Source organism: Lissotriton vulgaris, chromosome 12 (genome assembly GCF_964263255.1).
Source record: "Lissotriton vulgaris chromosome 12, aLisVul1.2, whole genome shotgun sequence".
NCBI lineage: Eukaryota > Metazoa > Chordata > Amphibia > Caudata > Salamandridae > Lissotriton > Lissotriton vulgaris.
The window spans coordinates 630,681,849-630,709,655 of record NC_141700.1 but is presented as its reverse complement, the minus strand read 5'-3'; the positions used below and the strand labels follow the sequence as shown (position 1 = coordinate 630,709,655).

The 27,807-nt window shown below is 48.3% G+C and overlaps 1 protein-coding gene across 1 annotated transcript in view; it reads right to left on the bottom strand.

The window, feature by feature from the left end:
* Positions 1–27,807, bottom strand: part of FANCA (FA complementation group A) — an 850,506-nt gene that overhangs the window by 769,160 nt on the left and 53,539 nt on the right. Inside the window, exon 4 of the mRNA XM_086945786.1 lies at positions 24,658–24,800. Coding sequence (XP_086801912.1) covers positions 24,658–24,800 — 143 coding nt within the window. The remainder of the gene's footprint in view (positions 1–24,657; positions 24,801–27,807) is intronic.

Genomic DNA, 27,807 nt, shown 5'->3' with positions numbered 1-27,807 from the left:
GCTATGCCAATGCTTGTTAATTCACTCACTCCAACTAGACCGATTGCGCTGGGAAGCCCGATGTCGGGTAGCCACGCGCTTTACAAATCCGATGGATGTAATAGAATAGAACTAGGCAGCCAAACTCATCCTTAACCTCTCACACAGAAGTCTCATCACACCACACCTCATGCAGCTCGACTGGCTCCCGATACACAAACGTGCTTATTTCAAACTCCTCACATACACATTCCAGGCACTACTGCACAACTAAGACCCTACCTACCTGAACAGTTGCATCTCCTTCCACCAACCACCCATACATTTTTGCTCCACAGGACTCCTCTTCACACACAACCCACACATACACAGAACAAGATCATAATGACTGGCGGTCTCTTACATCGCTCCTAAAGCGTGGAATGGCCTACCACTCCACATCAAAGCCTACAACACTCTTCTTAAATTCCTGAAAAAGCTGAACACCTGGTTTTTCAATTAACAAACCTACCATAGGCAGGCCTAAGCACACACACCTGATACCACCATTGTGGTGATAGTGCACTTTACAAATACACATAACATAAACTTGAAGAGATTATTATGCAACAGTCAATAATGAAGTTCATTCTGCTGGATCACTAATTGACTTGAGGTTCTAAGGCATGAGCATTTAAAAACCAGCCACTTTTGCTTTCTCTATTTTAGATCTTTCTATATGAGGCACGGAAAGACCTCGTTCAGAATAAGGACGGGGTGGGGCACGGAGCAGGCAGATGCTACTGGACCGTAACCGTGGGGGGGGGGGGGCGAGATCATTTACTACTGATGACCCAGGGAAAGTCCTACTGTGGCTCTGCCACCTGGGCCAAGTACAATCCCTTCCACTCTGGGCTCTCGGTGCAGCAGGGGTGTGCAGTCACAGGCTTCTCATAGTAGTGTGGGGTTGCTCGAGCTCATCACTCAATCAATCAATGGACAGAATAATCTTAATGTCCAGCCCAGTGCTAGGCTTTACAAGACAAAAAGTACATCAATCACAGCTGCAATAAATGCTACACAATTCAATGATCAAACAAGTCAGTGTACTTGAGAGCAATCCCCCTGAAGGTGCTACACCCTCACCACTCCCTCTACAAATCCCTCCCAAATGTTCCACCCTAACTCTTAGTTCCCTCCCCTCCGTGAAATCAGGAGTAGTGTGGTCAAGCTAATGTCCAGTGTATGTGCCCACAGTCACATGTGCTCACTTTACACCTTTAGTCTTATCCCCTTCATATGTGCTTTGTTTAACTTTGGTCTTATCTCTTCTCTGCGTGGATGACACTTTATGAGTCCATGTCTGCTGCCTTGCACCGGAGCAGCCATCATGCATACCTGGCAGGGGCTGCAGTGAGCCATCAAGTCCACTGGGGTGCCAGAGCTGGCCACAGGCCGCATCTAGCAGCAGCCATAGACCCAGAGGCTGTGCATTGGCAGGCAAGGGCCAAGTCGCACCAGTCTTCATCTGGTTTGGTGATGCAGTACCACCTGGGCCTAAGCAGATATAACTCAAGGGTCATGCGGTGCCACTCTTGGAGGGCGCTGTCCTAACTGGATCGTAGATGGGTGCAGCCCCACCTGGGCTTACGTAAACTACACCGTTGTTGCAGCTCTCTTCCAATTTGACCGCAATCACATTTTTGCAGCCCTCACCTGGGTTGCTGACAGTCATGTAGGTGCAGTGTAGTAATGGGTTTGTATTAGTATGAGTTGGTATTAGTGTTAATGTTATTAGATGGCTATACATGCATTATCAGAGTTACCTCATGCAGCTCTCATCTAGGCTATCGGCAATCGCGCAGTTGAAGCCCATGTCCAGGCCAACGGCAATCAGGTAGTTGAAGCCCTTGTCCAGGCTGAAAACAATCACCTATTAGCAGGCTTGATCTAGGCTGGTAACAATCATGTATTTGCAGCCCCCTTGTGAACCTTTGGCAATCACGCAGCAGGGGCCCCAGTTAGGCAGATGAGTGCAATGTTACCGGCCGGGAACCGGGATGAGAGGTCTCAGAGCCGGACGTACAATGGTCCTCTCTAGTTCACTCTTGAACAGTCTGCTTTTTTGGGGCATCCCACAGCTAACTGGTACATACTGGGCCTCACTCGTCCAAGACCGTCTCTCCTTTAGGGCCAGGCAAACTCATTCGCTCCCTAAGCAGGCAGGCAGGCTTCTCTGTGCTTCAGGACGAATCCACAACTTCGCTGGGAGACAACCTTTGAGGCAGCCATCATTCTCTGTTGTATAGCAGTCCTTTAAGTATTCTCCAGAGCCCTCCTTTGCTTGGTCATGAAGAACTGGGGTGGTTTGGGTCCCACTTTTATACATAACTGTGAGACAGGTGAAGTGGATCTATGGTCTTAAACTATACAACTGTTTTAGGGAGGTTCTTCTTGGAAGTGTCCTCTTCAGGCTACACTCCAGGTTCAGCCTTTGTGTAGACTGATGCTTATCAAAGCAGGTAGCACTTGGGAAGGGAGACTCCATCCAGGGGCACACACAGAGACACAAAGAGGTGTAAGGTTTATGCATCTGGCTGTCATCAGGCACTACTGAAGAAATAACAAGGGATAGGCAAAAGAGCAGGCCTCAAAACTAGAAATGTCCTCACCTTTCACAATTGATGAAATACATATAAAATTAGACCTTTACACAGAAGGGCCAACAGACCCTAACCCACGTGACAGATAAAACAAGTGAGAGTGGGATTCGGTAACACAGCAGACAAAGAGGAGAAATATGGGACAAAAGGTAAAGTGACAGACTACGGCAAAAGGTAACATGTCTGAGAATGGGGGGGTGAAGCAACACGGCGGGCAACAGGATGAAGGGTAGATCAAATGGCAACGCAGCAGACAATGGGAGGGAGGGCATTCGGCAAGGCAACATGGCGGACAACGGGAGTGAGGGTGGAGGGAAATGCAAAACGGAGGACAATGGGAGGGTGGGTGGGGGCAAGGCAACATGGCGGACAGTTGGAGGAGGGTGGTGAGGAGCACAGAGGAGGGAGAAGTCACGAGAGAGACAGCTGAAAAAGACGCACTCAAAGAGTGCTTTAACACAAAAAAGTAGTGCCTAAAAAATGAGCAGTGGAAGGACACAAAGTAATGCATCCATACAAACAAGCAGGAAGAAGGAAGACTACAGCAGGTGACTGTTATGTTGTGTACTGTACCTTTAATATGTGTTGCTTGCACGCGTTCCATATTCTATGGAACGCGAGGTGATGAATTCTTGGTGAGGCATTTCAGAGAAGCCGGCTACCAGTCAGGCTGCGTACCTGCTCGTTTACTTAAGAATAAATCCTATTTAATCTACATTCTGGTGTGATTATATAACTTAACAAATGGCGACGAGGATGGGATGGACATCTTGCATGGGCGTGCACGTCGGCTGGTAGCGCAGCTAGAAGGGAGACACTCCTTAAGCTAGTACACTACTGGTACTACACACCTTCCCGGCTGTGTAGGTGGAAGTAGGGATGCGATGGCAAATGTTGGCGACACTGCGGTCACTCCGGCACATAACCTCACTTGCTGTGGCACTGCCCCAAACTGCATCGATACTGGGCAGAGGTACTTGTGGTTATAGACCAAATGTTTGAGACAGAGCTGTCTCACTTCCATACAGCCCCACTGGTAGCCGGCATTTCAGCCCCACTGGTAGCCGGCATTTCAGCCTCACTGGTAGCCGGCATTTCATAGAAGTTGGCTTCCAGTCAGGCTGCGTACCTGCTCGTTTACTTAAGAATAAATCCTATTTAATCTACATTCTGGTGTGATTCGATAACTTAACAGTGACCAATAAAAAAGCAAGCAAGAGTGACAATGAAGCCAACCAACAGGAAGCAATGGGTGCTCTCTAACCCCACTGATATAAACACAGGGAGGTCTCAAGAAGCATACGAGTAATGCATTCGTCAGCTTAATTCCCCAGCAAAGACATGACTGAGATTTAATAAGTTCCACTTCAGAAATGTTGTGGACTTGTTAAGACAGTAAAGAGAAGTATACACTTTGGGAACTGTCCAGTGGTACCCATCAATCTTTAAATAGTGCCCCTTTAACTTTCTCCTTTCTTATAAACCCGGTTTCACAAGGACCAGACATCTCCGAGTCCAACACAAAAAATACCAAGAAGAGTGTATAAGGCTGTGCTTCAAAACTGAGCTAAAAAAGAAAAGCAACGGATGATGTCCACGAGTTCAGTGCGGACAAAGAAATAAATGAACCATCTTAAATAAAATACAACAAACACCGTTCGCTTCACAAGCTGAAAACTCAGGTGAACCCCTATAGGTAAAAAGTCGGCTGACCAAAGTGATACTTGATCAAAATTATAAAAATACCATTATAGAATACGAACGGGGAGCTATACACTCAAAAAATAAAAACAAACAAATGTCTGAGAATATAGTTCGAGTTAATGAAGGGGAAATATTGGTTTAAAAATGATTACCATTTTGAAGAAAATGCTACAGATTCCCACGTTTCCACCTGCTCCGGCTGCCCTGTTTGAAGCAGAACTGTGAAGTGGCGGCAGAATTCAAGGGGGCAGTGTTCCAGTGGAGCGCTGTGATGTGCGAGGGCGCATTGTGATGTCACAGTGGTCACTGTGAAGCCAATCTGATAGCAGCCATTTTGTCTTTTAGTTCAGACTCGCACAGCTGTAACATGGCTATCCAAAATTAGTGAAGGGGAGGGACACGAAAAATGTACAATCGGGGGAGGAGCTTCGCTGCCAACCAAGATGGCCGCGTGAGCTCGGAGCTCCGAAGACCTCCCGATCTTCCGAATTAATCCTGCTCTCCATCCTGTCCCACGACGGTGGGAATCGGTAGCTAAGCCGGGCCTGATGCGGCTCCCGCTTTCGGACTGAAAATTGGACATTCCTAGCCTTAGTTGTGTCGACGATTCCCGGAGGCTCCTCCCGCACCGCTTGTGCCAGGGCGGGTCGTAGCGGTGTCCCTACGGAGTTCCTCCCTGCCAGTGCTTCTCCGACCCGAGGGGTGCACCTGAGCTTCGATCGCCTTGCTGGACGATCCTGATTCTGGACCTTGAAATCCTTGTGGTGCGCATTGGATATACCCCGCTAGACTCTTTCGCCCCTGGTGTCCCCCCTGTCCCGTGATTGCCAACATGGCGGGCAAGGGTGGCTCGGATGCGGGTAAGACTCAACGGATTAACAGGAAGCCATCCCAGTCCCAGTCCACTATTCCCGAGCGCTTCTCCCAGTCTAAGGGATCACCGGTGCAGGTGGTCCGCACAAGAGACCCGAGGAGAGATGAGTCGCCGGACGACTCCGAGATAACGCTCAGGGACGTCATGGGCGCGATATCGGGGGTGAGGACGGAGGTGCACACACTTCGCAAGGAGCTGTCCAGCAAGGTCGATTCCCTGAAAATTGAACTGAATCTCATCAGGACGGACCTCGGGAAAACTAATGACCGGGTGAAATCTTTGGACCTTAAGACATCCAGCCTGGTCACGGATGTATCGGACATCCAGTCGGAGGTGCGCACTTTGAAACTGGCTAATGGCGTGCTGGCGCGTCGGCTGGATGAGTTCGAAGGCCGCGCGCGGCGCCAAAATGTCCGCATCACCGGAGTACCGGAAAAGGCCGAGGAGGACTCGACTGAACTCTTCGTGGAAGAACTGGTGGTGAAAAACCTACAACCGGGGGGCCTGAGCAAGTTCTTCTCGGTAGAGAGGGCCCACAGGATTCCTGGTGGGCCGCCAAAATCGGGAGCAACCCCGCGCCCCATCATTGCGAGGCTGTTCAATTATAGGGATAGAGATGCTATCCTACAGGCTTCGAGGACCGCGGGCCCTCTCCATTTCCAAAACTCGGAAGTGAACTTTTTCCCGGACTTCACCCAGGCCGTTCAGAAACAGCGGCAGAGCTTCACCGGGGTGAAGCGGAGACTCAGGGAAATGGGCCTGCGGTACTCTATGCTCTATCCTGCTAAGCTTCGCATCGAGCGAGACCACCGGACTTTCTTCTTCGACTTTCCTGACGACGCGGGACACTGGCTCGACACCCTACCCCAGGAACGGCCTGAATCGACCGACCGGACGGAGGAAGCCACCGGAGGCGCGGCTGCACAGGAATGATTTCTTGGCTACTTGTCTTCCGAGAACTGGGAAGCCGTGAGGTGCTTCGACTTTTGACATTGCTGCTTAAATTGACTCATTTTGTTATTGATATGGGGGATGACGGGAGGGGATGGGATGCCTCCTTTCTCCTTCGTGGGCTTTTTGTAGGTTAGTTAAGGGGCGACAGGCACACTGCTAGTTGGGGTGGATTTTAGTCTGATGCAGGGGTGCAGGGTGGTGGGTAGTTGGGGTGTGTGTTTTTGTTTTTTCTCTTTGTTTAGTCTCTTATTCTGGCTGAGAAACTTCTGGTATGTTATTTCGCTGCACTGGGCGCTGATGTGGGGGGGGGGACGCGGAGCGTCCTTGACGATGGGGGGTAAACTGCTTCATTTGCTGAGCTGGAATGTAAACGGGTTGGGGGACCGTATCAAGAGGGGTGTTGTGTTACAAATGCTTAAGCGATGCTCGCCAGATGTAGTTTTTCTACAGGAGACCCACTTGGTGGGTCATGCTTGCAAGGCCTTGAATAGGCGGGGTTACAAAATGGTGGCTCACGCAGGTTTCTCTTCGGGCTCCAGGGGGGTGGGCATAATGTTGCGCGCGTCCCTTCCGTTAGAGGTGGAGTCTGTGCTGGCTGATGATAGAGGCAGATACGTGGCGCTGGTGGGTAGATGGGAGGGCCGCACGCTAGTTTTGGTTTCGGTTTATGTTCCCCCGGGGTTGCAGGAGACTACATTCCGGGACCTGGGTGGCGCCATTTTAGGTCTTCCCGAGGGATTGTTACTGGTGGGTGGGGACTTCAATTCGGTTGTCTCAGGGGAACTGGACCGTTTTCCTCCCAGGGATCTTCGCCCTTCCCAGTCTTGGATGCCCGACTTTGTATGTTCCATGGGGATGATTGATTGTTGGCGTTTGCTACACCCTACTCAGCGACAGTACTCCTTCCTCTCGGGTGCTCACGGTAGCTTCTCTAGGCTGGACTACGTCCTGGCCCCGGCGGCCCAGGCGCAGTCTGTTTCCACCGCGCGCCTCCTGGCCCGAGGCATCTCGGACCACTCTCCGGTCTGGATCTCGTTTGACTTCCAGGTCCCTGCATCCTCGCGAGTCGCCCCCATTAACCCGTGGTACTTTCGCGATCCGAAGACCCGATCTCTCCTGACCAAGGCTATGGACCGGTACTTTGCTGAGAACACCGGCTCCGTAGACTCCGCCGTCTCCCTCTGGGAGGCCTTTAAGACTGTTCTTCGTGGCGAGGCCTTCTCTCTGATCGCGGAGGCACGCCGCCGCCGCGATGAAGACGTGGTGCGGCTGGAGTCTGACCTCGCAGACTTGGACGCCCAGCTGGAACTGGGTCCGTCACCCGACCTGGTCCATGCCATCTCGCTTAAGCAATCCGAACTCCGGGCCACCGCCACTGACGCAGCGAAGGCCTTGAGCAGGGAACAGCAGGGAAGAATTTATGATTCCGGTGATAAAGCTGGTAAGCTCTTGGCCTGGTTGGACAAGCGGGAATTGGCGTCCCGGGTGGTCCCGGAACTGGTGGGTGAGGACGGTTTAACCTTGACGGACCCGGCGGCCATAGCCGGGTCCTTCGCTGAATATTTTGAAGGGGTTTATACCTCCGCAACCCCCCTCCCGGAGTCCGCTTCGGCCTCCTATCTGGAAGATATTGACCTCCCCTGCCTATCTGATCTTGACCGTGAGGACATGGATCGAGACCTGTCTGATGACGAGGTTGCCCTGGCGATCCGCTCGTTGCGATCTGGCAAAGCGCCGGGTCCTAACGGTATCCCGGTTGAATTGTACAAGCTAAAGGCTGACGCGCTGGCCGCGCCGTTGCGCAAAATGTTCCTCGAGGCCCGCGAGCAGGGGGAACTCCCCCCCGACCAGAGACTCGCCACCATTGTGGTGATCCACAAGGAAGGGAAGCCGCGGAATTTGTCCCGGTCCTATAGGCCCATTTCACTGTTAAATGCCGAACCCAAGATCTTAGCAAAACTGTTAGCCAACCGGCTGGTGGGCGTGATCACAGATCTTGTACATCCGGACCAGTCCGGGTTCATACCACACCGGAACACGGCGCTTAACTTAAGGAGACTCCACGCAGTACTGGCACGCGCTCACTTGCTTCGCGATCCGGCGGTCCTGGCCTCACTTGACGCTACTATGGCTTTCGATTCCCTAGAATGGAATTACTTGTGGGCAGTTCTAGCCAAGCTGGGCTTCGGGCCGTCCTACATTGGATGGGTCCGACTGTTATATTCTGCACCGCTGGCTAATGTGGCTGTTAACGGTAGACTTTCGGCCTCCTTTGCACTGCACAGAGGCACCAGACAGGGCTGCCCGCTTTCGCCGCTCTTGTTTGCACTAGCGCTGGAGCCCCTGGCGGCGAGGATTAGAACGCACCCTGAGGTTTCGGGGATCACGTGGTCGCCTGGTTTCGAGGACCGAGTGTCGCTTTACGCGGATGACATCCTCCTTTACCTTACCTCTCCTTGTCGCTCGCTCATCGTGGTTTTTGACCTGCTGGGTGCCTTTGGGTCGTTCTCGGGACTGGTGATCAATTGGTCTAAATCCTCACTGTACACGGTGTGTGGGGATACTCCGCGCCTCCCCCGTGGGTGCTCGATTCAGGTGGCCCAACAGGGCTTCCGGTACTTGGGCATCTACGTGTCGCGCGACCCCCGCGCCCGATACTCACGCAATCTTCTGCCACCGCTAGAGCGCTTACGGAGGGATGTCGAGATTTGGAAGAAACTGCCTATCTCTTTGATGGGCAGGGCCGCACTGTTTAAGATGATGGCGTTGCCCCGCTTCCTATACGCTTTGCAGAACTCACAGGACCCGGTCCCAACCAAGTACTTTGGCGAGATCGAATCCCTGCAGCGGGCACTGCTGTGGGATGGGCGGCCGAGAATATCACTGCTTAAATTGACTATTCCCTGCTATGACGGTGGTATAGCACTACCGGATATGCGGCGTTATTACTGGGCGTCCCAACTTGCGGCGGTTAACCATGGCCTCTATGGCCCTGCGGTAAGTCCGGGCTACGCTATGGATCGGTGGCTAGTTAACGACGGTAACTACTACAGAGCTCTTTACTCCAGGTCGTTGGATCGTAGGTTGACGGGCCCCACTAGAACGATGGTGCACGCATGGCGCACGGTCACGGACACCCTTGGCTGGAAAGATAAGATTACTCTGGCCACTCCCCTGTATGACTCGGATGTGCTGGGGAAACTGTGGAAGACCAAAGGTTTTGACCGGTGGGACACCATCGGAATATCTAAAGTTGGTGACATGGTTGCGCGGGGGAGGATCAAGTCGTTTGCCTCGCTGCAACTCGAGTACCAGCTGGCGTCGACGGAATACTTCCGACACGCCCAGCTTAGCCATGCCCTCTCCCCCCACGTCTCTGACGGTGGTGCTATCCCTGAGTCCTCGCCCCTGGAGGATCGGGTGCTGGACGGCCATATGCCGGACAGCGCCATTTCCCTGACCTACAAAAAACTGATCAATGTGAGGGTGGACTTGCTTGAACGACTGCGGATGCACTGGGTGAATGATGGCATAGAAATGGACGACGAGGAATGGCAGTCAGCGGCCTCCTCCCCCAGGGAGGTGGCCATATCGGCGCGGTTGCGTCTGGTCCAGTTGAAAATTCTGCATAGAGTGTATGTCACTGGCCCCAGGCTCATCCACATGGGGCTTTCCACGGACGGCCTGTGTCGGCGGGGTTGTGGTATGCTTGCTACCTTCCTACACATCCTCTGGGAGTGTCCTGGTGTGGCCCGGTTCTGGAAGCGAGTGCATGAGGTGATGGAGGAGGTGACTGGAGTGGCCCTGCCGGCCGAGGCCCGACGTTGCCTCCTAAATGTGTGGTGTCCGAATGACTACAGTGTGGCCCAGACCCGATGGGTCACCTTAGGCAACATGGTGGCCAAGAGGGACATTGCCCAGAAGTGGGGTGCGCCCGCTCCCCCTTCCCTTAGCCTCTGGGAGAACAACATGGACTGGTGCATGCTGCGGGAGAAAACGGTGTATGTGGCCAGGGGCAAGCCCAGAATGTGGAGATCAGTATGGGGTGCCTGGAATTCGTATCGGGGCGATTTATGCGAACCCCCGCTTGAGCCGGATTTGGAAGTCCAGTCCTCCCCATAGATTGCAACCCTTCCCGTAATTCCAGACAGAACATCCTGGAACGATACCCCCCCCATACCTTCGTGTCGCAATTGTTATTCTGAGTTGTGTTGGATGTGCGGCCCCCGGCCCCCTCCCGCTGTGCCCCTCTACTACTTATGTACTGTCCTCGGCCAATTCTTTCTCTTCTTTCTCTCTCTCCTACTTTCTTCCGTGCCTAGGCACTTCGTTCTCTGGTGGCCTTTCGGGGCCCTCTTATTCTTTTGGCTTTTTTCCTTCCAAGTTGTTCGTCATTGAAAATTAAACCTGACTGCTTCTGCGCACTGTTTTGTACATGAGTCTACCTGCTACCTTAATGCTGCCTGGCCTCCGGGATGTATGGCTAAATAGCGGTGTACTTTTTCTACAAATAAAGGTTTTCCAAAAAAAAAAAAAAAAAAAAAAAAAGAAAAATGTACAATCCTTTTTATCTTCCACCTACCTCCGACATTGAGGTTTGCTTCCAGTCACGTTTGTCAAGAGATCCCCTGGTTCCAAATAGTATGTCACTCAGCAGTTTTCAAAAGGTCTTCCTACCCATTTTAACACTACTGACATGTTCTTTCCAAACGACCCCCGTCCTTTCCCAGAAGTGTCTGAATCGGACTGTTTTAAAAAAAAAAAATTCAGGCAGCACAATGGCATCTCAGTTTATCCTCCACGGAAGCTTGCAAACACTCACGCAGTTCTGTGAGTTCATGGTCCTTTGGGAGCAAAACTGGAATTCTAGCTTGAGCTATCCAACTCTACCTAAACCCTAAAAGTCTCTCAGCCACCATAGCAGTGGCCAGGCAATCAATAAGTGGTCTGAGAGCACATCTGTGTCTTAGTTTTTTCCTGATACCATCTATCAGCACAATAAATTATCTACAGCTCGTGAAGTCCACAGAGATTTGAAAACAAGCATAGTATCCACCTGAATGAGTTTCCATAGGTAGGACACAGTTGACTATATCGTCCTCTGCTGGGGAGTCACAGACATCACTAATGAGTAGCACTAAATGCAGTTCTCTGTAAGCTTGTAAAGCGCTCTGATACCCGCAAGGGTCAAGTTCGTGCTATATAAAACTGGCAAATAAATACAGTATTTTCCAGTGGAATTGGCATGTGCGATAGAAATTGGGAAGAAAGATAAAATAAAAAAGCCAAGGCTACGGTGCAAAAAACCTCCTTTTGTGGTCCTCGTCTCACCTTGCCACGGTCTTGCACGTAAGGGTGGAAGGAGCAGGCTATACTAGGCAGTACGGCAGAACTCGACCCACCTGCATTTGAGAGTTCCTTGTCCTACGCACCTAGTTCTTTTATGGAACTTTAATATCGGATGCTTGAAAGTGAGTTGTTTCCACCACCATTCCCCGGGTATAGATGGAGCTCGAGCAATTCCTGCCAATCAGATCATATGCAAGGCTTACTCCAAAGAATGGTGAGCTTAACAAGCAAATAATGTTATGTAATGTCATGCCCATTTGTATAGAGTGCTAATAAGCCGTGAGGGTAGCTAGACACTTTGCAGGCGGGTAGAATGTGGTCTCCCAAGGTGAAATTATTCAAAAAGCCAAGGCTTCAGCTTTCTGTGGAATCCAAGAAGCGATGAGGAGGCTCTGATGTGCTGAGGGAGGTCGTTCCATGCTTTGGGGGAGATGTACAAGGTGTGACCACCGGCCCTGTTTCTGTGTATACAGGTTGCATTTGCTAGTCCGGATGAGCGGAGATGTCTGGAGGGTTGGTGGAAGTTCATTCGACGGTTAGGTAAGGCAGGGCCTATGTTGTGCACTGCTTGGTAAGTGTGTGTGACAAATTTGAACTGAGTGTGTTTGCGTGGGGGGAGCTAGTAGAGTTTCTAGAGGTATGAAGTTGTGCAGCAAGGAAGGTTGAGGAAAAGTCTTGCTACAGCATTTTGGAAGGCTTGGGACCTGTTCAGGGGCTGTTTGGTGATTCTTGAGTATAGTGTGTTGCTGTAGTCAAGTTTGCTGGTTATCAGGGCCTGTGTAAGTGTTTTCCTGTGTTCTCAGGTAGCCACTTGAAGATTTTATGCAGCATCCTTGTGATGGGGAAACAGATGGAGGTCCCCACGCTTACCCGGGCTGTCATTTCAAGCTTGTGGTCAAGGATAATTCCTAAGTTACTGCCGTGGGTGGTGGGGGTTGGGGTGGAGCCGAAATCTGCAAGCCACCAGGTGGAATGCCAGGCAGAGGTTTTCTTTCCAAAGATATCCACTTCGGTCTTGTCCGAGTTGAGCTTGAGGAAACTGGATTTCATCCAGGTGGTTACTGTGGTCAAGCAGGTGGAGAAGTTGTTTTTTGTCATGGGAGTCTTACCTGTCGGAGAGAGTATCAGTTGGGTGTCGTCCGTGTAGGAAAGAATGTTGAGTCTGGGCAATTTGATGAGGTTTATCAGGGCTGGCCATGTAGACGATGACTAGGTCAGGCTGAGAAAATATCCTGAGGGGGACTCCGCAGATGCAGTTTGTGGCTTCCGATGTGTAGAATTGCAGACTGACTTTTTGTGTTTTTCCTGTGAGGAAGTAGTAGATCCAGTTTAGGGCAGGTCATTGAATGCATGTTTCATGTGGTCCTCTGATCAGGGTGTAGTGGAAGAACACGTTGAAGGCCGCTGAGAGGTAGAGCAGAATGAGGGCCACTGTTTCTCCTCGATCGAGGATGCTCCTGATGTCGTTGGTTGCTGAGATGAGGGAAGCTGTGATTGAGTTTGAAGCCTCATTGAGTGGTGTCTAGAAGCTGGTGTGTGTCTGGCTTTCTACATGACCTTGGCTGGGTAAGGTAATAGGGAGATGGTCTGTAGTTTGCTGGCTGGGCGGGGTCTGCCAAAGGTTTCTGTGGTATGCGTGTGTGTGTAACGGGACCAGGATCACTTAGTTCTGACACAGCTTCTTTCTGTCTGGGCAAGTGTCTCCAAACCCAATTTTCATAGAACACCAGTTTGCAATGGAATTGGTGCACAGAACGCTGCACTAAGTCGGTTGGTCCAGCACCATCTAATTTTGTAGAGGGAAACTGACCGGCCAAAATGGCACTTCTGCGACACCCTGTCCACTGGTGGTATATGTTTTGTGATTAAATCTTCATCATAGATGATTGATCAGCAAAGCCAATTTACATCACTACAATATCAATCCAGCAAATAAGCAACGCAACATGCAGCGCTCAATAAAACTGCATAAAACGATCCCTACCACAATTGTTTTGATATATGATACAATGAATGTTCCACTCTTACTTATTTATAATGAAAACATCAACCATTGGAGGGTCAATAGGCCTGCAGTAAAAGAAAATGGGTAAATTATAGGAATAGACACCTTAGGTGGCAAGTAAAGGTGATCCCTGGGCAGTAACTAGGACATCTAAAAGGATGGTTTTAACTATTCCAGGAGGAAGTTCCACAGAGACCAGTAGTTGACAGGGCAATAACAAACACAAGCCTAATTGCATCTATTTGGTTTGGAAAGGGACTACACATTATGGAAACTTCAAAGGGCCAGAGAGATAGCAAATTCAAAAAGTAAAACGTTGGGCAAAGGATCCAGAGATGAGGCAAGTCTTGTCTTCACCAATTTCCTGAAACGTAAGAAGGGGGCAAGGGGAACAGAGCAATCAACACAATGCAAGAGGTGTTGGGGGGAAACAACACGGGCGTCAAGTAACAAGAACAGGACGTCAAGGACTAGGCGGCAAGCAACAAGGAGGAGGTGGCTAGCAACAAGGACGTGGCGGCAAGCAACAAGGACGTGGCGGCAAGCAACAAGGACGTGGCGGCAAGCAACAAGGACGTGGCGGCAAGCAACAAGGACGTGGCGGCAAGTAACAAGGACGTGACAGCAAGCAACAAGCAAGTGACTGCAAGCAACAGTGACGTGGCAGCAAGCAACAAGGAAAGGACAAGCAAACACATGCACTTTTAAGGAGTGCTGTAAAATGCAACTTAAAGACCAAAAAAGTACCCCCAAAAGAGCACAGAAGCAGTAGCTGAGCTATACTCCCGGGGAGGGACAAACATACCAAGAGGAAGAGAATCCTAAACGCACGCACTGATAAAGGAGCAGCCAGCACATGAGAGTGACAATGACGCCAACATTTGGTAAGCAATGGGCGGGCTTTAAGCCCTCTGCTAGTAAAAAAAAAGATCTCTCAAGCAACAGCACATGCGCTTTCTCAGGTGGGACTCAAAAAAGGTCTGGTTACATTATGGTTTCCTTTGACCATCTAAGACAAGGATATTAGCCCATTGCTAGCAATGGGGACATGTTTGGTACGCTCCTCCAGGCCACAGGACAGGCCCAGGGACTCTGAGAATACGGGACAGGCCAACGCCCTTGCGTTCATGCTTAGATTGGCATATCCTGATTCAATAAAAATCAGGATACAACAAATACAGCTGGGGACAGAGGGCAGGGCAATAGGCACATTTACCATACATGGGGCATTCACATCCCAACAAGTATACTTCGCCAAAACCAGCCTCAACTTAATATAAAGTTTTATATTGGTATAAACCATTTGTCATTTGGTGTGAATATATTATGGGTAAAGTACAGACACAAAATATTTAACACTTCTTGATATCTTGATACAGGGCACAGAGGGTCCCATGCCAAAGTAATGCCACTTGGGAAACCCCAACTAAAATAAACTGTGCCGGGGGCTGGATCATAGAACAAGCACTGGCGTTGCCAATAGGTCTCGCAGTAGGAAAGTTGGAGCTATTGGTTTTGTAAATGACAAAGCCCTTTATGTATTTAAAATGATAACCAAAATAAAAGGCATTGTTATTTGCAATTGTAATGGCTCCAACTTTCGTACTGCGAGACCTATTGGCAACGTGAGTGGTGTTTCGTGTGTGAGTGGCGTTGTGTGTGTGAGTGGCGTTGTGTGTGTGAGTGGCGTTGCGTGTGTGAGTGGCGTTGCGTGTGTGAGTGGCGTTGCGTGTGTGAGTGGCGGTGCGTGTGTGAGTGGCGTTGCCTGTGTGAGTGGCGTTGCCTGTGTGAGTGGCGTAGCGTGTGTGAGTGGCGTTGCATGAGTGAGTGGTGTTGCGTGTGTGAGTGGCGTTGCGTGTCGTGCGTGAGTGGCGTTGCGTGTGTGAGTGGCTGTGAGAAGTTGGCCTGATAGGTAGTGTTTCCAATTCTGGAACCACTGGTTATCAGTCCAAACAACCCCAAAGATGTCAGGTTGTAAGTCAACCTTGTAGACAAGCTATCCTAGTGGTAGCATGGACTAAGCAGCCTTAAAGGCTTAACTTAAGAGGTCGTGTTAAGCGAGCTTGTTTTACCACATACAATCCTGTAATCAAATGAAAGGACACCACACAAGTATATATTATAAAAATATATGTATTTATTACTAAATTACTCCCCAGTACTCTTTATGAGGAAAGGGGCACAAGCGTTAAATCAAAAGCACTGTTACACATATAAAGTTGCACGTTTATGGATGAGGGCGGGTGGCCACTCAGACCATATATCAAAAAAGTGGTATAAGTAACACTTTACGAACAATGGTTAGGCCTAGGGCCTAGAGATTCGCTGGGAGCAGTCAGGACAAGCAATGAAGAAGTCGGGAGTAGCCCACAGGAGACGGGTGCAGCACGGAAAGTGCGGCGCGCACCAATGCACTGGCAATGGTGCGTAAAAGTCAGTTTAAGTGAATTAAAAGATACTTCCGCTGAACCTAGGAACACAAAACTTTAGACACAGACCCTAGAGGTGTGTACCAGTGTAAAGACACCGGCGTTGCAAAGTTACCTCACCCACAGGCCGTGGGTGCACAGGGTCGAAGTGGCGTCGGGTTCTGTCACGCAGGTTCTGGGTGCTTGGAGCTGTTGCAGCTGCAGGCGCTGTGAAGCAGAAGTGTCCGGTGCGATCCAAGGGTGGATCGATGTAGAAAAGTACCTGAAAGCAGAGGGGACAGAGTCTGGGTCACTCAGCAGTGACCAGGGTGGAACCAGGACGGAACCAGGCAATGTCGGGCGCAATCAGGCGGTTGTCGATAGGCTTCTCTCCGCTGTCACGTGGGCTCTGGGGCATCTGCGACGTCCAGGAGCAGGTCACGATCTGTCCCACGTAGGCTCTCGCCGTCAGCACCGTCGGCTTGAAGATTGTAGCAAACAGCACTTGGCAAAAGCAATCCACGCGGAACCGGGAGATTGCTTATCACTCGAACCAGGAGGGTCAGAGTGGGTGCTCCTTTTCACAGGAGCTGGTGCAGATCTGGAGCAACCAGAAAAGCAAGTCGGATTTCAAAGTTTGTCGGCACAGGGGCCACAAGCCAGCTGGCAAGTGACCGGGCCAACGCGTCGAGCGCACACAAGCAGAAGGGCCCCACGCAGCACTCAGCGAGTGTGGAGGGGTGAGCTTTGGTGCAAGTGGAGCTCGGGGCTGGGGCTTCTCAAACCCCGGTGTACAGCTTCGAGGGTCACTCGTGGGCCGCACGGTCAGCGTCTCGTGGCCTTTTCAAGATGGCGTGCCCCACGCTTCCGGTCGCCTCCACGGGTCTCAGCTCTGCAGGGACTGTGGATCGGGCAGGTAGAAGGCAGGCAAGCTTGATCTCGTCGGTCTCTGTCGCTCGAGTTCCGGCGGGAACTGCAACAAAGCAAGGGTCGAGGGCTGGATGGTGCCTGTTTGCACAGGGTGGTCACTCCTTGACCACAAGGGAGATTCTTCAGTCTTCTCACGTCGTGTAGAAAGTCGAAGGGTCCAGATTTCGTTTCTTATGTTTCTTCAGGATGATCTGAGGTCCGTTGGGACTGCTCCCCCTCTTATTCGAATCTAGGGGGTTGGACATCCTGCTAGGTCCCCTCCTATGGGTGGGACCCAGGAAGGGGGTGGTTACACCCCTCTCCTTTGATCCTGGCCGCGCTGGGACAGGGGCTGGGAGGCCCCAGAACCGGTTTGGCCGGATCCTGCAAGGGGCAGCCTTGTGCTCCCCAGGCAGTGTCTGGTTTCATTGAAACCTCCCTACTCCAATCCACTATCTCCTGTCTGGGGTGGTTTGGCACCGCCCTGTGACAGGAAACTCTTTGTCCAGGCCTCCTCTGCCGGGTTTCGGTCAGCAGCAGGAGGTCAGACCCGTGTCTGTGGCAGGGGCATCCATTTTGTGGATCTGAGGCTCATTTTAAATCAACCGCGTTTCAGTAAAGTAACATGTCTTCTCCCTCTAGAAGGGTGGAATGCTATCCCCGTCGCCAGAACTGGCGAGGGGATAGTATTCCAATTCGTATGACACCTTACACGACATGTTTTGATAAAGCCAAACCAAAGTTGCTATATAACCGCGAGGATTATAATGCGCTTAAGAGTATATGGTATGGCATTATCCCGGATCAGCTTAGGGAGTTGTTCCCGACAGCTGCAGACAGGCTCAGCTCATGCCAGAGCACCATCTCACATAAAACCACGCACTCTGCCTCCAGGATTGATGAGGCCTTCCATAGGAGTGGCTTACAGGCTATATATGTGTCCAGATATAGGTTTAGATATAGGTATACTATATCTAAGCAAGGGGTGATTACACCCACTTGCCCCAGCTGAGTGATCAGCCAGTTGTGTCAATTTAAGAACCAGCCAGGGGTGGCAAAAGCTATGCTTCAGCCCCTGGTAGGCCTTGGTGGCACCTATGCCCTGGGCACCTATAGTGCATGGTACAGGGGCTGACAAGGAGTCCATTTCCAATTGTGGTATGTACCTATAGCACATGTATTATGAATTTAGAGAGAGAACAGCAGGCTGGGGGTCTGATTAGCAGGCCCACAGCCTCAGTAAGTCGAAAACCAGTGAAGCAAAAAGCAAAAATTGGGGTGACCATAGGATAGCAGACCCTACTCTCCTACAGTGGCGTTGCGTGTGTGAGTGGCGTTGCGTGTGTGAGTGGCGTTGCGTGTGTGAGTGGCGTTGCGTGTGTGAGTGGCGTTGCGTGTGTGAGTGGCGTTGCGTGTGATATTGGCGTTGCCTGTGTGAGTGGCGTTGAGTGTGTGAGTGGCGTTGCATGTGTGTGTGGCGTTGCGTGTGTGTGTGGCGTTGCGTGTGTGTGTGACGTTGCCTGTGTGAGTGGCGTTGCGTGTGTGAGTGGCGTTGCGTGTGTGAGTGGCGTTTGTGTGAGTGGCGTTGCGTGTGTGAGTGGCGTTGCATGTGTGAGTGGCGTTGCGTGTGTGAGTGGCGTTGCGTGTGTGAATGGCGTTGCGTGTGTGAGTGGCGTTGCGTGGGTGAGCGGCGTTGCGTGGGTGAGCGGCGTTGCGTGGGTGAGTGGCGTTGCGTGGGTGAGTGGCGTTGCGTGGGTGAGTGGCGTTGCGTGTGTGAGTGGCGTTGCGTGTGTGAGTGGCGTTGCGTGTGTGAGTGGCGTTGCGTGTGTGAGTGGGGCTGTTGTGTGAGTGGCGTTGCGTGTGTGAGTGGCGTTGCATGTGTGAGTGGCGTTGCGTGGTTGAGTGGCGTTGCGTCGTTGAGTGGCGTTGCGTCGTTGAGTGGCCTTGCATGTGTGAGTGGCCTTGCATGTGTGAGTGGTGTTGCGTGGATGAGTGGCGTTGCCTGTGTGAGTGGCGTTGCCTGTGTGAGTGGCGTTGCGTGTGATTGGCGTTGCATGTGTGAGTGGCGTTGCGTGTGTGAGTGAGTAGCGTTGCGTGTGTGAGTGGCGTTGCGTGTGTGAGTGGCGTTGCGTGGCTGAGTGGCGTTGCGTGGGTGAGTGGCGTTGGGTGGTTGAGTAGCGTTGCGTGGGTGAGTGGCGTTGCGTGGCTGAATGGCGTTGCGTGTGTGAGTTGCGTTGCCTGTGTGAGTAGCGTTGTGTGTGTGAGTGGCGTTGCGTGTGTGAGTGGCGTTGCGTGTGTGAGTGGCGTTGCGTGTATGAGTGGCGTTGCGTGTGTGAGTGGCGTTGCGTGTGTGAGTGGCGTTGCGTGTGTGAGTGGCGTTGCGTGTGTGAGTGGCGCTGTTGTGTGAGTGGCGGTGCGTGTGTGAGTGGCGTTGCGTGTGTGAGTGGCGTTGCGTGTGTGAGTGGCGTTGCGTGTGAGTGGCGTTGCGTTTTGAGTGGCGTTGCGTGTGTGAGTGCGGTTGCGTGTGTGAGTTTTTATTTTGTGTTTGGCGTGATGCTGTGATGGTGCGGAGTGGTGACATTGATTTAGTGTGTTAATGTGAACAATAATTGAGTATATTGTTCTTTGTGGTGTTATGCTTAGTGTGTGATGTTGTGTGTTGTTGATGATATGGTGGTGTGTGTGTGTGTGATTTTTTTGCAAGTGTGTGTTATTTTTTTGCTGTGAACATGTGTATGTGTATGTTTTTTTTAATTTTTTTATTTTGTGTTTGGCGTGAGTGATAGTATGGCTTTGAGTCCCTTTTCCTTGTGCGGATGTCTTTTCCTTAATAAAAATGCCGGTCGCAATGTAGCGCCTATACGCTACCTACGTTTTGGAGGTCAGCGTTCTAGTTTTTTTTTGTATTTTCCCTTTGTTTTCCGAATGATGTAATTTCCAGCCAATCGCATTGCTACGTTTTGTGACGTAGCATTGCGATTGACGTGCATCAATGGAGATCTTCGACAAGAGTCACGTGTGAAAGGCGCGTTGTGCTGCGTCGTTTGACAGGTAAGTTTGAATTTTACTATTATTATCCAAATTTTGGATATGTAGTATTGATTGTGTTTATACTTTTTTGAGCGTTGATTAATGTTTTGTATTGTTTTATGACGTTTGCGTATTCAGACTGTTTTTGGTTTTGCGTATGTACTTAATGTATAGTTATGTAACGTTTAAAAATGTTGATGTGCTATGTATAAATGTTGATTTTAATGAATATATTGCAAATGTCTTAATTTTATGGGACGTAGTTCCGACATATTTCAACTGAATTTGACTTTTCGTATTCTGTTTGTGTACAGCTATTGAACGTTTGCAAATTTTGATCTGCTATGTAATAATGTTGTTTGTAATGAATATATGGCAATGTTGGAATTTTTTGTGATGTACGTACAACATATTCCGACTGAATTTGACTTTTCTTTTGCACATCGTGTCTAGCTATTGAACGTTTCAAAATTTTTATGTGCTATGTATAAATGTTGTTTTTAGTAAATATCTTGCGATGTAGTTATTTTCTGTACTGTACTTCAGACATTTTTTGGGAAATATTTTTTTTGTTGACAATGTGCGATTGTGATTGTACTGTTGTATTGTAATCACAGTGTCTTTCTTTTGCAGTATTATTCTTTTGTGTTGTGAATGATTTTGATTAATATTTAAGGCTGAGATGAATTTAGACACTATTGGTATGCAACAACCTTCAACGTTTAAACTAGTGTTACTTGGTGTTTGCAGTAAATATGTTTTTGTATTTGCAGCTTATTTTGATTTAGCCTGTGATCGTTTGTGAAGTGTTTTGGCTCGGTTTCTTTTCAAATAGTCTATGTTTTTTCCAATATGGCCGAAAATGTTTTCATGTGCATTGGTTTGATTTACAAAGGTGTTTTTAAGACTGATGCATTGCCAGATGAATCTTGAAAGTAATCTGCGGAAGAAACGCCGGAACGATATTTACGTGATCAGCTCGTGGATGATATGTTCACATGTGCTGTCAATGACGTCAATCATTACTTTCCATTCTGTTTTATCACGTCGCAGCCCCACTTTTGAATTTCCCTATTAATAAAGCATATTCTTGTTTTAACCCTCCCTTGCTTCGTTAGTTTTGCTGTTATATATAGGGCTGTTCGTAAAAGGCGTGTCCGTTGATCACTCAGTGGTACTCCGTGTATCCACCTCAGAAGGATGAAGGTCGGGTTCAGTCCTGACGGGGTTTACATTTATGGCCTGAAGGTTGTACATCGATGTCAGAGCTCAGTACTTATCTAAAGAATTCTAACTAGTGTGTCAGTTACGGACTTACGGTTTCTTTTCATCTGCAAAATAGTTAATAACTTAATGGCCATATAATTCCAATCCTAATTTTTAAGAATACATTTTCAATGGCCATGTTTATTGTAAATTCATTGTTCCTTGATGGCAAAACGAGACTAACTTTCTGGCCTGGTTTGAGCATGGTTTTATTGGCAGTATGCCTATTGGGTGGTTTTGTGCCAAGTATCTTTGTTTGTGTTAATGAAGATTTAATAGTTGAAGTCACTTGAGGTTTGCATGTGAGTTGAACCCAAGGAGTCCAATTGTAGTATCTATTTTTTTGCGAATAAAGTCCAATTTGTTTTCTATATTGGAAAGCTGCATGCACATATTCGGCTTGTTTACATGTTGGCAGTTAAATGCATGTCACCTGATTTCATATTTGTTACGCTTGTGAGGGGCAAATGGATTTATATTTTACTTTAAGCATGTCAAATGCGGACATAGATCGAGAGTACTGAATTTGCAGGTTTTGGCAGTAGGCCCTGACAGTGTACATGAAATCTAGTGTTAAGGGATAGTCAGTGATTCAGAGAGGCCTGGAAACATGCACTGCATTCTAACCAGCACACAAGGGACAAACCATTTGACGACGAACCTGTCTTTAATTAGAAAGATGCATTGTAGCAGAAAGCTGTGTGGTAAACTATCTGTTGCTGGGAGTAAGTCTTACTCCGGTGTAAATTATTTCACCGTCGGCCATAGTTTGTGCAGTAAGATGCGCCTGTTTTCGACAAGTCCCCCTATTCCGTGAAGTCCGAGGCTATCCATGTGTTAGCATGCCAGCTGTTACTAAGCATGCACTGTGTTACCCGTTGAAATCTCTATTGTTGCATTCAGAGTAATTATAGTCCAGGAATGTGATTCTCAAAAGCAGCTCCTGTTTCTGACCAATAGTACCAACAAGTAAATCGTTTTTCTGTTTGGCTAAGAAACAGTTCGAATCAATCTTCCTATTCCTACCCAGCATTTTTAGGTTTGATTTGCATGGTTTATTTTCTTTTTTCCCCTTTTCTCTAGCCCTTCCTCTTGATAAGCAGTCATGTACATATCGTGGAACAGGTTTTGGCGACTCTTGTTTTTTTAATTATTAGTCAAGTGCTCCACTTTCGATACTTGTTTTCAGGAGGCAGCTCTCTAAATAGGACTCCTCGGCTCCGTGTCAGTAGCGAGTTTTTTTTCCTGCGATGTTTGTCTATAGTAGGCAATTGATTATTCATCTATTTTGTGTACATGAGTGTTTAATACTTATCAGTGACTTTAAATTCCTCAGATAAAGCCACTGTTTTTTTCTTTTTACGTTGGTGTGCACTGCTCGGTTTTATATTGTTGGTCCTCTAAACACTATAGTGGGTTATGTTTTTTTGTTGTATGTTGCATTTGAGATTGCATAGGCATTTGTTTTGCTGAATGCAGAGTAAAGTTAATGTGACTTTTTTTAAATGCATTGTGATGGGATGTTTTGTACACTCATTTCACCCGTAACTGTAAATTAAAACGTTAATTTCAAGTCACTTTATTTCTTGATGGACTTTAAACAGTAACCGTGCTTGCTGGGAGTAAGTCTTACTCCGGTGTAAATTATTTCACCGTCGGCCATAGTTTGTGCAGTAAGATACGCCTGTTTTCCACAAGTCCCCCTATTCCGTGAAGTCCGAGGCTATCCATGTGTTAGCATGCCAGCTGTTACTAAGCATGCACTGTGTTACCCGTTGAAATCTCTATTGTTGCATTCAGAGTAATTATAGTCCAGGAATGTGATTCTCAAAAGCAGCTCCTCTTTCTGACCAATAGTACAAACAAGTAAATAAACTCTAAAGCCTTCCTACAAATTTTCAATGCTTTATTGCGTGTGCAGTGTCTTAGAAGCTCTGTTTTCAATTAAAAAACAAGCAATCACTGGAAATACAATGCCTTGAAGTTTCTGTTTCCAATGTCTTGCTCATCTTGCACATATTGCAAACGCGCACAATCGGGAATATTTATGCAAATGCATCTGCATACTTTTATATACTAAATGCGTACGTCTTGTAGGGAGTGGGGTGTAGGAGGGAGTGGGGTGTAGGAGAGAGTGGACGACATATATACATTGATGGACGACATATATACATTGAGGATATGCAGGGTGAGAGAAGGGAGCAGGAGAAAAGGAAAATATAAAGAAAGAATGCGAGGCAAGAAAGGAGACAGCTAGAGAAGGGTAGAAGGGAAAAGTAACAAGAGTAGGGTTGCGAAGGAAAGAGCATGGAGAAGGAAAGTCAGGAGGCAAGAGAGGGAGGGAAATGAAGAAAGAGTGGGAAAAGAAAGAGATGAGGCGCGAGAAAGAGAGGGATAAACGTGGGAGTGCGAGAGATAGCGAGGACAACCAGAGAGAGGTCGTGGGAGGCGATGGAGAAACAGAAAGTGAACGAGCGAGAGAAGCGCAGAATCACCGAGAAAATAGAAAGTGGTAGAGGGCAGACCCAGCTGGACTGGATGAGAAGGGACAGAAAAGAAATCGGCTTTAGATGTAGGAAGAAAAGAAGGGAGAGTTAGAAATACTCTGACAGGCGAGTACATGAGAACAGTACCAGAATGAACAAACAAATGAAGGGAAAGAATAGTGACTGCTGCAGGCAGTTTGGAAGGTCACGAATGCTGCTAAGGAAACGGATGCAGTTAATAGCTGTACGTGTAAGGCTGTGTTTGCGGGGAGAGAGAGGAGAGGTGCTGGTGTGGGAGGGGGGAGGTGCTGGTGTAGGAGGAGTGCTGCTAGGGCAAGGCTGTGTATAGCGAGGACAACCAGAGAGAGGTCGTGGGAGGCGATGGAGAAACAGAAAGTGAATGAGCGAGAGAAGCGCAGAATCACAGAGAAAATAGAAAGTGGTAGAGGGCAGACCCAGCTGGACTGGATGAGAAGGGACAGAAAAGAAATCGGCTTTAGATGTAGGAAGAAAAGAAGGGAGAGTTAGAAATACTCTGACAGGCGAGTACATGAGAACAGTACCAGAATGAACAAATGAAGGGAAAGAACAGTGACTGGATGGGGGCGGGAGAGCCTGGTGGGGTGGTGGGGTGGCGGGAATGCCAGCGAGGGGAGGAGAAGTGTGGCAGGCAGATGCGCGGAGGGAAGCCGGATGGGGGCGGGCTTGGGAAACTGAAAGTACGGCCGGCCTGCGGCCGGCCATGAATAATTAGGGGAGGAGAAGCCCTTTGATGTGCTGTGCGGCCGGGAATGCGCGTGCATGTTTAATCACGTGGTTCACGTGAACTGCATGAAAACCGCTGGGCTGAAAGCCCTTGGTTTGACGATGATTTTCGCCACTTGAATTCTCGCTCCGCTCGATGCGCTTGCGCACATCGATAGGTCGCGAGACCTAAAAACCAAGCATTTAACTGATTTGCTTAGAAAAAAACGTAGCCGAATACTTGCCTTCTTGCAACCTCTTATCTTTTACACTTTGAATCTACACGAGAGCTGTATCAGTCACTTACTCTCTGCTCAGGATTCAGTATGGCAGAAGGAGTGCAGTCCACTGGAGTCCGGCATATCTGGTCAAATTGAGCTGCGGCAATCCGGGCAGAGAGGATTCCGATGGGTAACCCCAGGTGAGAGGCTTGACCTTGCAGAACGGAGTCTGTAAAGAGAAGCAAGGAAGGGGAGTCACTGTGAGTAACGAGATTCATTCTGTAGAGTAAGTTAGGATATGCACTTTGATGGACACATGAATGGCCATCAGGACCCCTGACATCAGGACACCCAATTTACATCACGTCTAAAGGTATTTGATTATACGCCCCTACTTATTCAGTGGTTCACTGGGCACTGCCTGTCATTTTCAGACTCTCACAGCGATCACTACTCATCCGTCTTAATTGGACTCTAGATTTTCTACCTCTCGGCATCAGGTCATCAAAGCATTAAACTGCGGGGTTTAGATGGTATTTTGATACCATATCAAACAATTAACCAAACACTTTAAGGAAATCCAATGGAATAGTCACTGTTGCCCAGAGGAGTAACAATCCATAGATGGCAACATGATTTGAATTCATCCCCCTAATTTTAAGGGATAACAAATGCTTGCTTCCCAGAACCTTGCCTTGGATACAGTGGAAGCCCAAACAAACATATTCCTTGCACTTTGTTGATAGCTGTTCCATTTGGCCCTTTCCTACTCCTCTGTTGTTCTCAGTCTCTCGCCCCCTTCCCCCCAGTGGACTAAACATCTTTGAGTGCACTCAGATTACCCTACACTTTTGTAGCTTCACCAGAAGAAAACAAGGCTCTTCTTGACGGAGAGTACAACAAAATCACACTCTTACACTTGGAGGACAGTTGATCCTGACACTTGGCAGGTTATGTTAATACTCTTGGCTGTTTTCTAATCCAGGAACACCTGTCTTATTTACTTCTACCACTTGGGAGATGTCTATGTCCCCTCTTGTTAAAGCTAAATCTGTTCAGTCCCCTAAACCTAGAAGAGCAAGAGAAAAAGAGATCAAGAGACACAAAGGAAGAGGAAAAGGGAGAGAAAGATGGAGAGAAACAAAGAAAAAAAGTGTGCATTTTTTATAGTTACAAGTGAAATGCAAAGAGATAATGTGCATTGTGTTCCCTTTGAAGATATTCTACATTTAGCACAAAATGAAGCCTCTGCTGAAATCCCACATTGGTACTAACAGCGCATGAGGCCTTCAACTGTTTCCAAGAATAGACGTATCACTGCCCATTGAGATGCAGGATAACAGCCTGTTCGACACTCAAACGCCACTGGATACAACGTGGGTAGGGAGACCTTTAATAAAAGCAGAGACCCATTAGGAAAGGAGAGAGGTGAGTCTTTACAGGAGAACACTGCTCATAGACTGAATGTTAATTTCACCATAGCAACCTGCTGGCAAAGTGATGGAATAACATTTGGGTTCTTTGTCAACTGTAATGCTAGGACCTTCTGGTTTTCTACAGAACATCTAATATTAAGGTCCCAACAAACCTGTTCATGTGTAAATAAAATAATTTAGCACTGAATAGACAGTGGTATTTATTGTGAGAGATTACTGTCCCCTCTGAGTTTCAAAGGTTCCATCACACCCTGGAGTAAATTGTGATTGCTCACTCAAGTTACACCTTGAGAGTCAGGAATACAGAGGGAAGTTGTGTCAATCAAACCGGCATGCAAAGGTTTCCAAAACACAAGAACAGGAGCGGTTAAACAGTGGATATTAGGCACAATTAATGGTGGGTTATTTATAAAACCGTGAAAGGCAGCCATCATACAGCCACTTTATGAAAGAGGACCGAGAGATTGCCCACAAAGCTATTGGCTGATTGCAGTGCTGGACACAGATTGGACAATATTTGTAAAGCATGTACTATCTCATCTTCAAAAATGAGCGGAGACAAAAAAATAATCCTCCTTCAGACAGGTTTCCAAAAAAAATGCTTCGCGGTAGAGAACATAGTGGCACTGTCCATCTTGGCCCAAAAAGCTTGTCAGAATAAGTGTATCATCTTCTTAGCTTGCTTTATTGACTATTCCACTGCCTTCGATGAAGTCAACAGAGCTGAGCTTTGGGCCAAAGTAGATGCATGGGGGATAGGCAAAGGATTGCTAAATATCCTAATCGAACTCTATAGCTTCAACCATGTGTTGCTATCGGATGGCAAAGGGCGAACACCAAAAATGTATGCCTTTAACGGATTAAAATAGGAACGTGTCCTGGCTCCACTACTGTTTAGCCTATACATCTCAGACCTAGCAGCAGTTTCACAGCAGAAAAGTGGAACCTCTCCTAAACTGGTTAACACAAACAACCCATATCTCGCATACACCAATGACATAGTGATCCTTTCAATAATACAGATTAGCCTACAAGAGCAATTGTCCAGAGTGCACAACTTTCATATGGACAACAATTTTGTGATTAACATCAGCAAACAAAGGTTATGTCATTCACAGGCAAAAATCCAAAATATTCATGGTTTATAAGCCACAAAAAAGTTGATGTGGTGTCAAATTACATATACCTAGGCGCTGCGATGGATAATAAACTAGGTTGGAATATCCACCTATCTTAGCTGCACCAGAGGTCATCAGTGACAGTGGGCTTAGTAAAAAGATTTGCGCTGAAATATGGTGGCGGGGCATAAGTCCAACTCTCACGGTTGCAAATACCAAATTAGTTCCAGCTCTTACATACAGCTCTATGTGCTGGTCTCCAGACTTAATAAGCAAAGCAGATACAGTTTACCTGGATGGCATTAGGAAGCTCCTCTCTCCATGAAACTTCACACCCCAATGTCAACTAAGACTTACATTTGGACTTACGTCCAAAGTAATGAATCGCATTTATTACTTTATCGACTGCTACCGGGCAGATGACGACACCCTAAAAATGGCCATCAAGAAAAAGCTACTAAATCCACTAGCTGAAGTATCACTAGCGGAACATCTTATAAAGAATGATCTGGCCAAACACAAACTCCCTGCTTTAAATGACCTATATAAAATGAATACTGAACAAAAGGTATTGTTAAAACATCAAGTAAGAATATCCTACTTTCTAATAGATTTGGAGAAGCTGTCCAACTACAATAATTCGAGGTATACCTTGGAAACTTATACCTTGCACAATCAACCA